The 12,255-nt window shown below is 45.6% G+C and overlaps 1 protein-coding gene across 1 annotated transcript in view; it reads right to left on the bottom strand.

Annotated features, from left to right (window-relative positions):
• LOC115138083 (synaptopodin-2-like) overlaps positions 1–12,255 on the bottom strand; it is a 62,526-nt gene that overhangs the window by 9,989 nt on the left and 40,282 nt on the right. Inside the window, 3 exon segments of the mRNA XM_029674539.2 lie at positions 5,420–6,897; positions 6,900–8,441; positions 10,396–11,159. Of these exon segments, the coding sequence (XP_029530399.2) occupies positions 5,420–6,897; positions 6,900–8,441; positions 10,396–11,159 (3,784 nt within the window).

Here is a 12,255-nt window from a genome sequence, read left to right on the forward strand (position 1 = left end):
CCAAATTGGATGTTAGGTACTATAGTTATTGAATATTACATGAGTCCTATAAATTTAAATAGCCAATTTGGGTGCAATCAGTTAGCTTAATGTCTCAGAGATCAATTATATTTCAACAAAATATGGTTTCCGGAATGCCTATCTTATCTGTTTCTAACTACAGAAACGATTTCAGAACAATCCGAGATGGTGGGTGTCATGGCTTGCTGAAAGGACATGGAATGACCCAGTAGGAGATTGAGAGATTTTGAAAATGATTGGAAAAATGGAAAAAGAAATATCCCACTGTTGTGGCGTGTTCTATTTCACTTTTCTATCTGTTTTCCATTGCTAACCCATAGCTTAAGTTTACTTATTCATAATGTATCAAAAATGTATATGAACAGAATGACGGTTGTTAAATGTGGGTAGGATATGAATAAATCAAATCAAATTGTATTTGTCACATTTGCGGAATGTGTGTGTGTGGGGGGGCATGAACTAATCACTGATTCCCAGCCACAGCCAGGGGCGCTTGGGTGTCTGCCTTGGGTTGGAGGGGGTGACGGTAGGGGATTGAAGGTCAAACTTAGATGGGCACCATTGAGTCTGGCTCTACCACACCATTGGGGAGTCCAGTTAGCATTGCGTGTCACCGTTAGGAATTTGATGATGTCATGGCAACTGGGGCCATTGGAGAGAGAGTTTCCTGGTCTGTCGTGATAGTGCTACAAATGGATTTGATATTTTCTATGTTTTCCACTTGGCTCCTACGTCACTGGTTTATAAGCAAGCGCTGTCTGTTACTACCTGTTGACTACCTCAGAATTAAAATACTGAGATGAGGGCATTTGTTGGCAAAGACATAATGTGTGAACAACATACACATTTTTGGGTCTTGTCTCATTCAATCTACCAGGAAATACGTTGTGCATCAACAAATGCATTTCTGTTCATTCTAGAACTCTCCCATTCCTTAGCTATAAGCCAGCCAGTTTTAGTCTTGATTGCGACTTTCCCGTAACTCATACAGAGGTCTATACAGTATTTAAAATGGACAAGCAAGTAGAACACATTTTACATTTCAAATCTAGTCATCTAGCAGACCGTCTTATCCAGAGCGATTTACAGAAGCAATTGTGGTTAAGTGCCTTGCTCAAGGGCACAACGACAGATTGTTCACCTAGTCGTCACTGGGATTCAAACCAGCAACTTTTCAACCAACACTCTTAAGTGTTAGACTAGCTGCCATCCATCTAAATAAGTATTCCTTAGCATGCATAAAATACATAAATCTACATGAGATTAAGAAGCAGGTGTAGCCAACAGGCCAGGACAGGACTCTTCTAGTCAGGTCATTCAAGTAGGGATCAAATTTCCACCCGATATAGCCTGTTCCTGCAGCCTGCTCTGGGCACCGATTGATATTAAGACTCCCTCTAAACAGATGACATCCCCTTGACAACCCCTCTAACATGGATCCCAAAACGACGTGATGATGCAAGACTGACTGGTAAACACTTAGGTCACAGCTTTGCTCATCCTCCAATCTTATCCAAAGAGGTCACTCCAAGCTCCAATTCGATGAGGTCGTCAAAGATCGAAATACCCTTGATGCAGAATCAGTGACCATGCGTTCAGGGATGGGAATGTGCCTTTTGAGCACTTTCCTAGCAATCTAGATAACTCTGGAGTTTGGGTGAGGAACATATCCGATTTCTAAGCAGGGGCAGCTGGCTGGTTACAAGGCTTTTATAGAAGGCGAGCAGTGAGCTATTATTGGAAAGTGGTTGGCTATCCATTGAATTTACAATAATAAAACACAGTGGTAACAGTGGTAGCTATATCCACTCTGACAGTACAAAATCATGTTGGCTATGCCAATAAACATGTCAGTTGTTTAGAAGGTGACATGGATTACCTGCACAAGTTTCTTCTCCTCTGTCCTAGTTCTCTCTATGTTCTCAAAGTCCCTTCGGCTGTGCTTATTGGAAAGTATGATTTGTATTTTGCTATGACTGAAAATAGTCCAAGATGTGTTGCCGTTTTGTAAATCTAAACCTACAATCCATCCGTTGTCATATTTGAGTAAAGAAGTAACAAAACAATGAATACATATTTTAATTGTGTGGGTGTGGTCATTTGTTTTGTACAGGAAATAGGGTGAAGTGGTGACAAGGTGGGAACAATGTTGTGCCAAGCATAAAGAAGGTATAGTGGAAAAGTAAAGAGTAACAAACAGAACGGGATCTAAACAATGCAGGCAGAAGAGACCAACCAAGGAAACGCAAACAGAAGGATAAAACACATTTTAATTGCACCGATGTGAATCTTACAGAAAGTGCACTATGGAGAAGAAACACACAAAAGAAAATGAAACAGAAACAACTTGAAAAACGAAAGGAAGCAGCCCTACACGAAATGATACCTTTAACATTTCAGGGTGGTTTCATCCTAGCTCACCTATTTTCTGTAACTGTGCTTATTTAAATATCCCTTTAATGATGTTTGTTTTTGGCATGATGTCAAATCAAAGAGCAGGTGGACAGAAACATAGAAAAAAGGATGCAAAGCTGAAATCAGAAAAGTGAGAAAAGACAATCACTTGTAGGCCAAAGCTAGAGAGGTAGTGCTCGACTGCCATTCGTGTAGGTGAAATACAAGCCGACTAACCCTCCCAAACCAACAGCTCTCACTACACACAAACATATGATCTGTGACATTGGGACAGTTTAAATGTAGGAACCTAACATGACGCAACAGCTGGTAAAAAGTTTAAAATAAAACCAAACCATTCAAGTAGGGTCTTTGGAAGACGCTGAAGGAAATTGTACACGATCTACATCCTACATTCCACCTCTCAGAGATGGGGGCCAGACACACACACACACACCCTTTAAACCCCCTATGCTCCTTTGAGACCTCCCTTTCAAAGTCACTAAGATCTCTTCTAGCCATGGTAGCCACAATAATGGGCAACTGGGCATTTTTATACATGACCTTATGCATGATGAGATGAACATTTCTTAATGAACTTAGGAACGACACCTGTGTGGAAGCACATGCTTTCAATATACTTTGTATCCCTAGTTTACTCGTGTTTCCTTTATTTTGGCAGTTACCTATATACTTCCATAAAATACAATACATTAACTTTTTGCAATGTAATTTATGAATATTTTTCTGTGAACATTATTTCGCCAGGTTTCCTATTCATTATAGCATATGAGCATTATATCCACCAAATCGAAATAATTTCTTTATACATACAAAACATACATATCCTCCTAAGATCCAGGAATTCATTTTCGTCCTCTCTAATGGACATTCGTTTTTGGTCCGTATCTCTTAGGCCATACATGCCACTGTGGTAGATCCTGTTGTACCTTTGAGAGGACATTCTGGGCTTTCCAATGATAACATGTGTGGGGGTGTCACCTTGATCATTTTTGTCTTTATGATTCTTCAAAATGCCTACCATCACAATTAGCACATTTCATAGTAAGTGTCTGTAATTGTATAATTATCATTTTTGTGAGTTTGATTGTCAAATGGTTTCTAATAGGTAAATATCTCAGGAATAGTTTGGTGAGTTTTAGAGCAATGTAATCATATGTGACATTAAATAAGAGCTCAACAATGTTCTTTACCTACTGCCCCCACTTACTGTAAGTGATCGTTCATAATCGTTCATATTTTTTCATATTTACTAACAACACAGTCCTAATGGCCACTACAGTGAACATCCTTTGACATGTTTTTTTTTTTTTCACCCCAAAAACGTAATAAACTTAATAAAAAATGTATAAATTATCTAAAACTGGGTCTCAGGAGAATATGTCAAATAAAGTCAGACAGTTTGTCTCTAAATATATTTCAACTGACCAGTCCTGGTCTCCCTTACCATGTTTTAAACCACTTCAGTCACTACTAATCATTTAGTCTTCTCTTTGTCATCAAGGTCAATTTTGACAAACCATTATTGCACATCTTAACAGCTAACAAATACACTGTTGATATTGCAGAAGAGATTCTCAAAATTAGCACTCGCTCAGGCACCTCCTTAGTACTCATCACCAACATTTTCTTAAATCACCTTTCAATCTACTCTCATTTCCATTTTTTTCTCAGCAATAAACACTCACCTGTTCACATTCTGTCAATGCCTGCTCACAGACTCCGATGAATCAACACTGATTCACATTATAAGTCCATTGAATGCATTTCATGGCTTTCCTGAAAATCTACATTTTATCATTTTTGTTGGCTCGGGTAAGTAATAAACTATACCAATATCATATACTTCATGTTCAATGTGTTTTGCATTGCATTAATGCTAAGAAACAAACTTTGAAAAGCTTTGCTTAGCTGGTGGAAAAATACATCCGAACTTTATGATATTTGACATTCTAAAATGTGTCATATTGTGACATCATTTAAAAAATATGTTGGCTGTAAAATATTTAGAAAAGCCATCTTAAAAGCCTTCTATGAATATATTGCATTTGTATGAATGTCTATTTTAACTAGATCTTATGTTGTTTCAATCAAATATCACTTAGTCATCCTATCAAAATCACTCTTTCTCCACAGGTGCTGGCTTCCATACCTGGGCTGAACTCTTTTTGGCCATGAACCTGGGCTTTGGAGCGGTGCTGCCCCCAGAGATGGACTCAGGCTTTGCCGCTATCGGAAAGCTGGGGACCACATAGGTACTGGGAGGTAGTGGCTGGTAGGGGGCTTGGGGTGCTGCTTGGTAAGGGGGGCTATGGGCTGGCTGATATGGACCTTGGGGGGTCGGTTGGTAGGAAGAGTTTGGAGCTTGGGGCTGGGGATGGTGCTGGGGTAGATAAGGGGCTGGAGGGGCTTGTTGGTAAAGGGGATTATATGGTTGTTGGTAAGGGCCAGCAGGAGCTTGCTGGTAGGGGTTATTAGGTGGCTGGTAAGCATTAAGTGGGACTTGGTGGTAGGGACTATCGTGCATGTGTGGTTGAGGGGGCATCCCATAGGGCTGCTGGGGCTGCTGTGGATAGGCAGAATTCATTGGTCCAGCCGGCTGGACAGGGGAAAGTTGCTCATAACTGATTGGTTGGTTTTGGTTTTGGTTTGGAGGGACTGGGGCAGGGGCTGGGGCAGGCTTTGGTGCAGCGGCCTTGGCAGCCTCGGCAGCCTCCACTGCTGGGCCATATGTAAAAAGGGAGGCATTGAGCTGATACGGCTGATGTTTCATAACATCTATAACAGCAAGGGGTTTGCAGGCAGGTTTGCCTTTCCCTTTCTTGGCTTTGGCCATAGGGCTAGATGGAGGGGGTTGCTTAATGGCCCCTGGTGGGTAGGACGGGGACTGTATGGGGTTGTAATTTGATGTAGGGGGAGCTCTGCAATTGGGTGAATATTTCCACGAATGAGGTATGGAGGGAGAGGGCGATGTGGACCTTGCCTTGTTTTCCTGCGCAGTGGCTGCCTGGGCTTGCTGGGCTGCCTGTGCAGTGGCTGCCAGCACAGTGTCCGAATCCACTACATACTTCTCCATACGAGACTGCCTCTTGGCGAACAAATCAGCTCCTTTCCCTGTAACAGCCGGCATCGACAAAGCTGAGCCCATGCCTCGCACTGGTACCAACACGCTGGCCATTGGATTGATGAGGGGTGACGATGACCTTTCTCCAAGCGTGTAAGAATTCATTCGCTGTGGGCGAGGTGGAGGAATAGAACGGGGAGCATTTTGTGGCGCATTCCCAGGTTTCGGAGAAGGTTGAGCCACTCTGTCCATCGGGATCTGGGTATTTACTGGGGCTTGCTGTGGTTGTGGGGCCCAGGTACTTGTGTGTGTCTGAGGCTGTGCCTGAGCCGGGGCCCATGCATTCATAGGTGGCTGTGGGGGTGTCTGCTGTGGAGGTGGCTGTTGCCAGCATTGCTGGGATGGTGATTGGGTTGGAGTTGTTTGGGCCCAATGTGACTGTGGCTGGACCTGATTCTGATCTGGGGTCCAGGCATTAATGGGTAGCTGTGCTTGAGCCTGAGCCTGAGCAGGTGCTTGAGCCTGAGCAGGTGCTTGAGCCTGAGCAGGTGCTTGGGACCATGTATTCATATGGGGTTGGGGCTGAGCTGTAGGTTGGGGTTGGGCTGATTGGGCCCAAGGTGGCTGTGGTGGCTGGGCCTGGCTCTGTGGTGGTGTCCATGCATTCATTGGAGGCTGAGGTGATGACACCCAAGGTGGCTGAGGCTGGGCCTGGGGCCAAGCCTGTTGTGGAGGCTGAGGTTGTTGACCCCATGGTGGCTGGGGCTGTTGCTGTACATGTTCTTGAGGCTGAACCCAAGGTGGCTGGGGCTGTTGCTGAACTTGTTCTTGAGGCTGAGCCCATGGTGGCTGGGGCTGTTGCTGAACTTGAGGTTGAACCCATGATGGCTGGGCCTGTGCTTGTTCTTGAGGCTGAGCCCAAGGTGGCTGGGGCTGTTGCTGGACTTGTTCTTGAGGTTGAACCCATGGTGGCTGGGCCTGTGCTTGTTCTTGAGGCTGAGTCCATGGTGACTGGGGCTGTTGCTGAACTTGTTCTTGAGGCTGAGCCCAATGTGACTGGGGCTGTTGCTGTACTTGTTCTTGAGGCTGAACCCATGGTGGTTGGACCTGTGCTTGCTCTTGAGGTTGAGCCCATTGGGGCTGGGCAGCCCAATAATTAATTGGTGGCTGAGGCTGAGCTTGAGGCTGAGGAGGAGGAGGTTGGGGAGTCACCCAAGGGAGCTGTGGTGGGGACTGACTTGGAGCTGGAGCTTGGGGCTTCATTTCAGCAGGTGTCCAAGTACTCACGGGTGGCTGCAGTTGTGGCTGCTGTTGTGCCTGTGTTTGTGGTGGAGCCTTAGAACTCACTTGAGGCTCGGGTTGTGAATGAGGCTGAGGTGGAGAAGGTCCATTTCTTCCCAGGCTGGCACTTGCTGGGGCTGCTGCTCTGCCTGGGACCCTGGGGGACTCCATGTGTGTTTTTCTGGAGAGGGGGTGTTGGCAGGAACTTCCTGGGGTGCAAGAGGGGGGGAGGGTTCTGGGGCCGGTACAGGGGTTGGATCCAGTTCTGGAGCAGGGGCGGACTCCGGGTCGGAGGCTGTAGCAGGTGCGGGGACACTATTTTCAGCATGCAGTGGCAACTCCTGGTTGGCCAGCTCAGGCTGAGGGGACCAAGGCGGAGAGTTGGGATTAATGATGGGCTTGGGAGCGACTGGTGGAGGCGTCTTATGTTTGACCCTTGGTGACTGGAGGAAGTTGCAAGCCTCAGCCCCCAAGCTAAGGTAGTCCTCTTCCGTAGCTGACTCGAAATCCAACTTCTTGTCACTCCTGTTGAGGAGATTCATAAGCTCCGGGTTGGGTGGAACTTTGGGAGCCTGTTTGAAATTGAACATTGGCTTGCCCTTGAATCTGTTCCTTGTGTCCTGCAAGATCCCAGACTTAATAGCCGGCGTTGAAATGCGCTCATCGCGCGAGGCAATCTGCTCCCCCTGACTCATCGCTTCTTGGTTGTTCCCACTCATTGGGGTAAGAAATGGGACGGGCACCTGGTTTTGTACCGAGAAGGGTTGGGGAGTTTGATTGCTCATGGAACTCTGCATTTCATTGCTTTGGTGGTTGGCGACGCCATTCATGTTAGATGAGTACTGTTGAATTTGCTGCTGCTGGTGGTACTGCTGCTGCTCGTACTGTTGTTGCTGCTGGTATTGCTGCTGCTGGTTGTATTGCTGCTGCTCGTACTGTTGTTGCTGCTGGTATTGCTGCTGCTGGTATTGCTGCTGCTGCTGCTGTTGCTGCTCGTAATACTGCTGTTCTTGGAACTGCTGATACTGTTGCTGCTGCTTCTGGTGCACGTTCACGTCCATGTAGGCCTGGCTCTCTGTGGTGGCCTGCATGTACGAGCGCTCCTCCATCTGCTGGTAGGCTGCATGCTTCTCCACCTCCTGCACTCCCTCCACAGGAATCCCCTGGCGCCTCATCTCCTCATGTTCGGCAGCGATCTCGTCCATGCGCTGGCGGCGCTGGGAAAACATTGTGGCCCCCTTGCCCGTGGTGTTGGGCAGTTGGTCCATCTCCTCTCCGGAATTGAGCTTGCGCTCGATATTGAGTAGTCCCGTGTCCCAGTCGCAGGTTATCACTCTGCCTCCACCATGGGCATTAGTAAAGAAGTCCTCGTCAAGCTCTGAATCGCTGGTGGTGGCTAAGAGGGTAAATTTGATCGCTCGGGGGTCTTTTTCCTCGTAGTCTTCCTCGCTGTCGTCTTCCTCGTACTCTGGTTCGCTCTCACCAGTGCCGTAGCTGACGAGTGTGTACTTCTTGGCCCTCTGTCGATGCCTCTTGAACATCAACACCCCCTTGTTGTTGGGGTTGGGAGCGTCAGCGTTCAGAAGAATAGCAATGCGCTTACATTTAGACTTGGCCTCCTTCACCTGCTTGTCTGACAGGCTCTCACTGCGCCTGAGCCCTGCAAAATAAAGAGAGGGAGAGAGATAGCGAGAGAGACAGGTGGAGGGAGGGAGGAAGAGAGAGGGTAGAGGGAGAGAGACGAGGGATATTTCAAATGGTTGCTTCTTGTGGCCTATTTAATTGAACTGCATATAATGGTTATTAATAGCTTGGGTCTAATTGAGACGACCACAAATCATTCCATTTGGATGAACATCCATCGGAAAATGTTTTCCACACCAAGTTACACTGTTTTCAGATACCAGCAGGCCTGCAATGCAACCACATTTTCTTATGAGTCTTATGATAATCTTGAATGCACCTTAACACTGCATGTCCACCCTAATGACATTGTGAAAACGTATCTTAATACATTAAAGCAACCACTTACTAATTACTTCCACTGATATTTCACTCGTGTAAACAATCACTGTTTAAATGGCAGACATGAAAAATAGCAGAAATTCTGACAAACTGCAAACTTAAATCACACCATGCTATTAGATAGTAAATTAAAAGCAGTGTTAAATATCATAGCAGACAATTGTATTCACCCCATTAAATTGAAAACCGGAATCTTTTTTTCAAGCAAAACACATTTGTAGAAATCCCTCAAATGACATAAATGCAAACAATAACCTACACATTTCCATAAACATACATAAGAGCTAAATCTAATCCATTCATTCACTCATTCATTCAATATTTTCCTGGTCCTGATCTTATACTTGGTTATCTATAGCCCAACAAAAAGTCCTTTAAAGCCCTTTACCTCAGGTTATCTCTAGCCCAACAAAAAGTCCTTTAAAGCCCTTTACCTCAGGTTATATATAGCCCAACAAAAAGTCCTTTAAAGCCCTTTACCTCAGGTTATCTATAGCCCAACAAAAAGTCATTTAAAGCCCTTTACCTCAGTGCCGAAACTTATCACAGATTTGATCATTCAATCTCCAAAATCTCTATTAAATCAACACAAAAAGCAATTACCTAATTCTCTGACCAACTGTCTAATATCCTCCTAGTTTGTTCCCCGATAATACACGATATTAGCAAAGCTGTGAAAGCCTATTCAAATGGGTGGTCCCCATAGTTTGAGCCAATGGCAGAGCATAGAAGAGATAAAATGAATTAAAAATAGTCTGTGGGACGGGAGTGCATTCACCAGCACCCAAGCACCTTTCCCACTCCTTATCTGTAAGTCCACTCTCGGATCTGTCACCTAAACCCGAGGCCACGACAGTCATGTCCACACACTCTTTCACAGCACCAACCCTACACACACATACGCAAACATAAAAAGCAGTGATTTTAAAAAAGTACCCCGTCCTTACATTTTTATTTCTCTTAGTACGACTAACCTCAAGGTGGAGGAAGACTGGGAGTAGTGAGCGAAGCTCGCTTTACGGCTCGGGCTAAGACATACGGTTTTAAAGGATCGGGTAACAGGCTAGTGCAGCACATGCTGGTGTCCGTCAAAGAGCACTTCTGCAGGCATCATCAATGCGCTGGCATTCAATTAAATGTCATACTTATCGCCCTGAAAGAGACATCCTCATCAAGCCACTATTCTAAGCTAGAGGAAAACATTTATATATTTTTTAAAAACATGATCATTCTCTATCTCTACCCATTATATTGCCACAATCCTGCCCTCAGTGATCTTGGATACTACAAACTGGATACTATTCAGGCTTGAACTGGACCTCTCTGCTTCAGTCCAAACAAAACCCCTCCCAAGTAAGAAAGAGCATCTACTATTTTTGGGGCCACATTTTTGTGTGCAACAGGGCACCGGGCTAAGGAATGCACACATGCCTCCCAGAGTTGAGTTGACAAATGCAGTTCACAGCAGTGCTACAGTATGTCAGTCTGCTATTAGTCTGTGCACCCTATAAGACAACAGTAATTTGACCCTCATAAATACACACACAAAGCAGGACAAGTAGCAGTGGAAACAAGCATAGAGTACTCACTGGCGTGCCTGGCCCGGTGCTTGTTGGGTTTCCCAAGGTCCTTCTCCGAATCCGAGTCTGGCTCCTCTGCCGGCTCGGCACCCTCTTTGGGAATTCCGAAGGAGACAGTGAAGGAGGCAGGAGCTCCCTGGCTTTGCCCTGCTCCTTCCTCCCTGGGGGCTCCACCAACATTTCCACTGGCCCCACAGGCACCCTCCCCCTCTACCAGACATGGAGAACCCCTTCCGGCTGCGGGATGCTGCAGGGTGATCTCCACCACTCCATGCTGACTTAGGGGCTCCCTAGCTGGGCCACAGACATAGAGCGAGTGGGTGGTGGTATGGAGGAGGGCCTTGTTCTGGAGGGCCTCTCTCGCCTGGATCTCCCCCTCTATTCCAAGAGCACTCCCCAGGGAGGTGCAGACAGGATCCTCCAGGGTGTGTTCAGAGAGGGACAACTGGAGCTCCACCATTGCCCCTGGGGAGAAACCCGCTCCCCGGGGTCCTACTAGACCTCCGTACCCTCCCCCTCCGAGTAACTGGGACTCTGGGCCGCAGAGCTGGGTACGGACCAGATGGGTCCCTCTGGCGGCCTCCGTGTCACTCTCCGTCTCCCCATAGTAGGTCTCATCCTGGGACTCAGCGATGTAGAGCTCTCTGGGTGGTTGGGACGTGCAAAGGGACAGGATGCGGAGGTTGGTGCTTTCCAAAGCCTCACCAGAGGACTCCCTTGTGCCAAAGTAGGTCTCCTCTGAATCAAATGCCTCGGGGGTTAGTGCACAGCATCTGTATGAGCAGGGGGGGTGGAGAGTTAGGAGCATAACACATCATACAATAGTTCAATGAAAATCACTTTGAATTTACAAGTGTTTAGACTGTGCATAATAAGAGTATGGTCATTTGGTTTGAAATGGGATAGATAGATAGATAGATAGATAGATAGATAGATAGATAGATAGATAGATAGATAGATAGATAGATAGATAGATAGATAGATAGATAGATAGATAATATGTCTCAGTTTCCTTTTCCCTTGAAGACACAGGCAAAAGGTTATCTGGGGACTGGCATAAAACATCTCATTTAAAAAAAAACATGTTTTTTGATCTCATGGTTTGATTACCTGGATTTCCAATATGTAATATCGTTGAATATTGTGCTGCGCACCAGAGCACTTGACGTTTGTGTTAACTAAAGCCATCTCACCACTGGCCCCTCAAGTGGTCACCATAATCACGCAAACTCAAACTCTGTCCCTCATGTTAAATGACTGGAGTGAAGCACTAAAGTGGAAGGTAATCACATTTCAATTGGGCCCCACTTCATTTCCCCTTTCAGCATCATAGAGAAATGCAGTATGTCGTTGTGTCACTACAATTATTGCATTGGAGTCAATTAGAACCTAGCAACCAAAAGGGAAGGGGGTGAGAGATGTGACCAAGCATATTTAATTAAGTGATAATGCCCTCGAAGCCTGTGTTTGGAGAATATATTGGCACGTACTAATGCCAAAATAATACACAAAACAGGCTCTGCCCCACCTGCCCTGAATTTTATTTTTATTTCACCTTTATTTAACCAGGTAGGCTCGTTGAGAACAAGTTCTCATTTACAACTGAGACCTGGCCAAGATAAAGCAAAGCAGTGCGACACAAACAACAACACAGAGTTACACATGGAATAAACAAACATACAGTCAATAATACAATAGAAAGAGTCTATATACAGTGTGTGCAAATGAGGAAGGATAAGGGAGGGAAGGCAATAAATAGGCCATAGCGGCAAAATAATTACAATTTAGCAATTAAACACTGGAGTGATAGATGTGCAGAAGATGAGTGTGCAAGTAGAGATACTGGGGTGCAAAGGAGGAAAATAAATC

The sequence above is a fragment of the Oncorhynchus nerka genome, linkage group LG12 (assembly GCF_034236695.1).
Source record: "Oncorhynchus nerka isolate Pitt River linkage group LG12, Oner_Uvic_2.0, whole genome shotgun sequence".
Taxonomy (NCBI): domain Eukaryota; kingdom Metazoa; phylum Chordata; class Actinopteri; order Salmoniformes; family Salmonidae; genus Oncorhynchus; species Oncorhynchus nerka.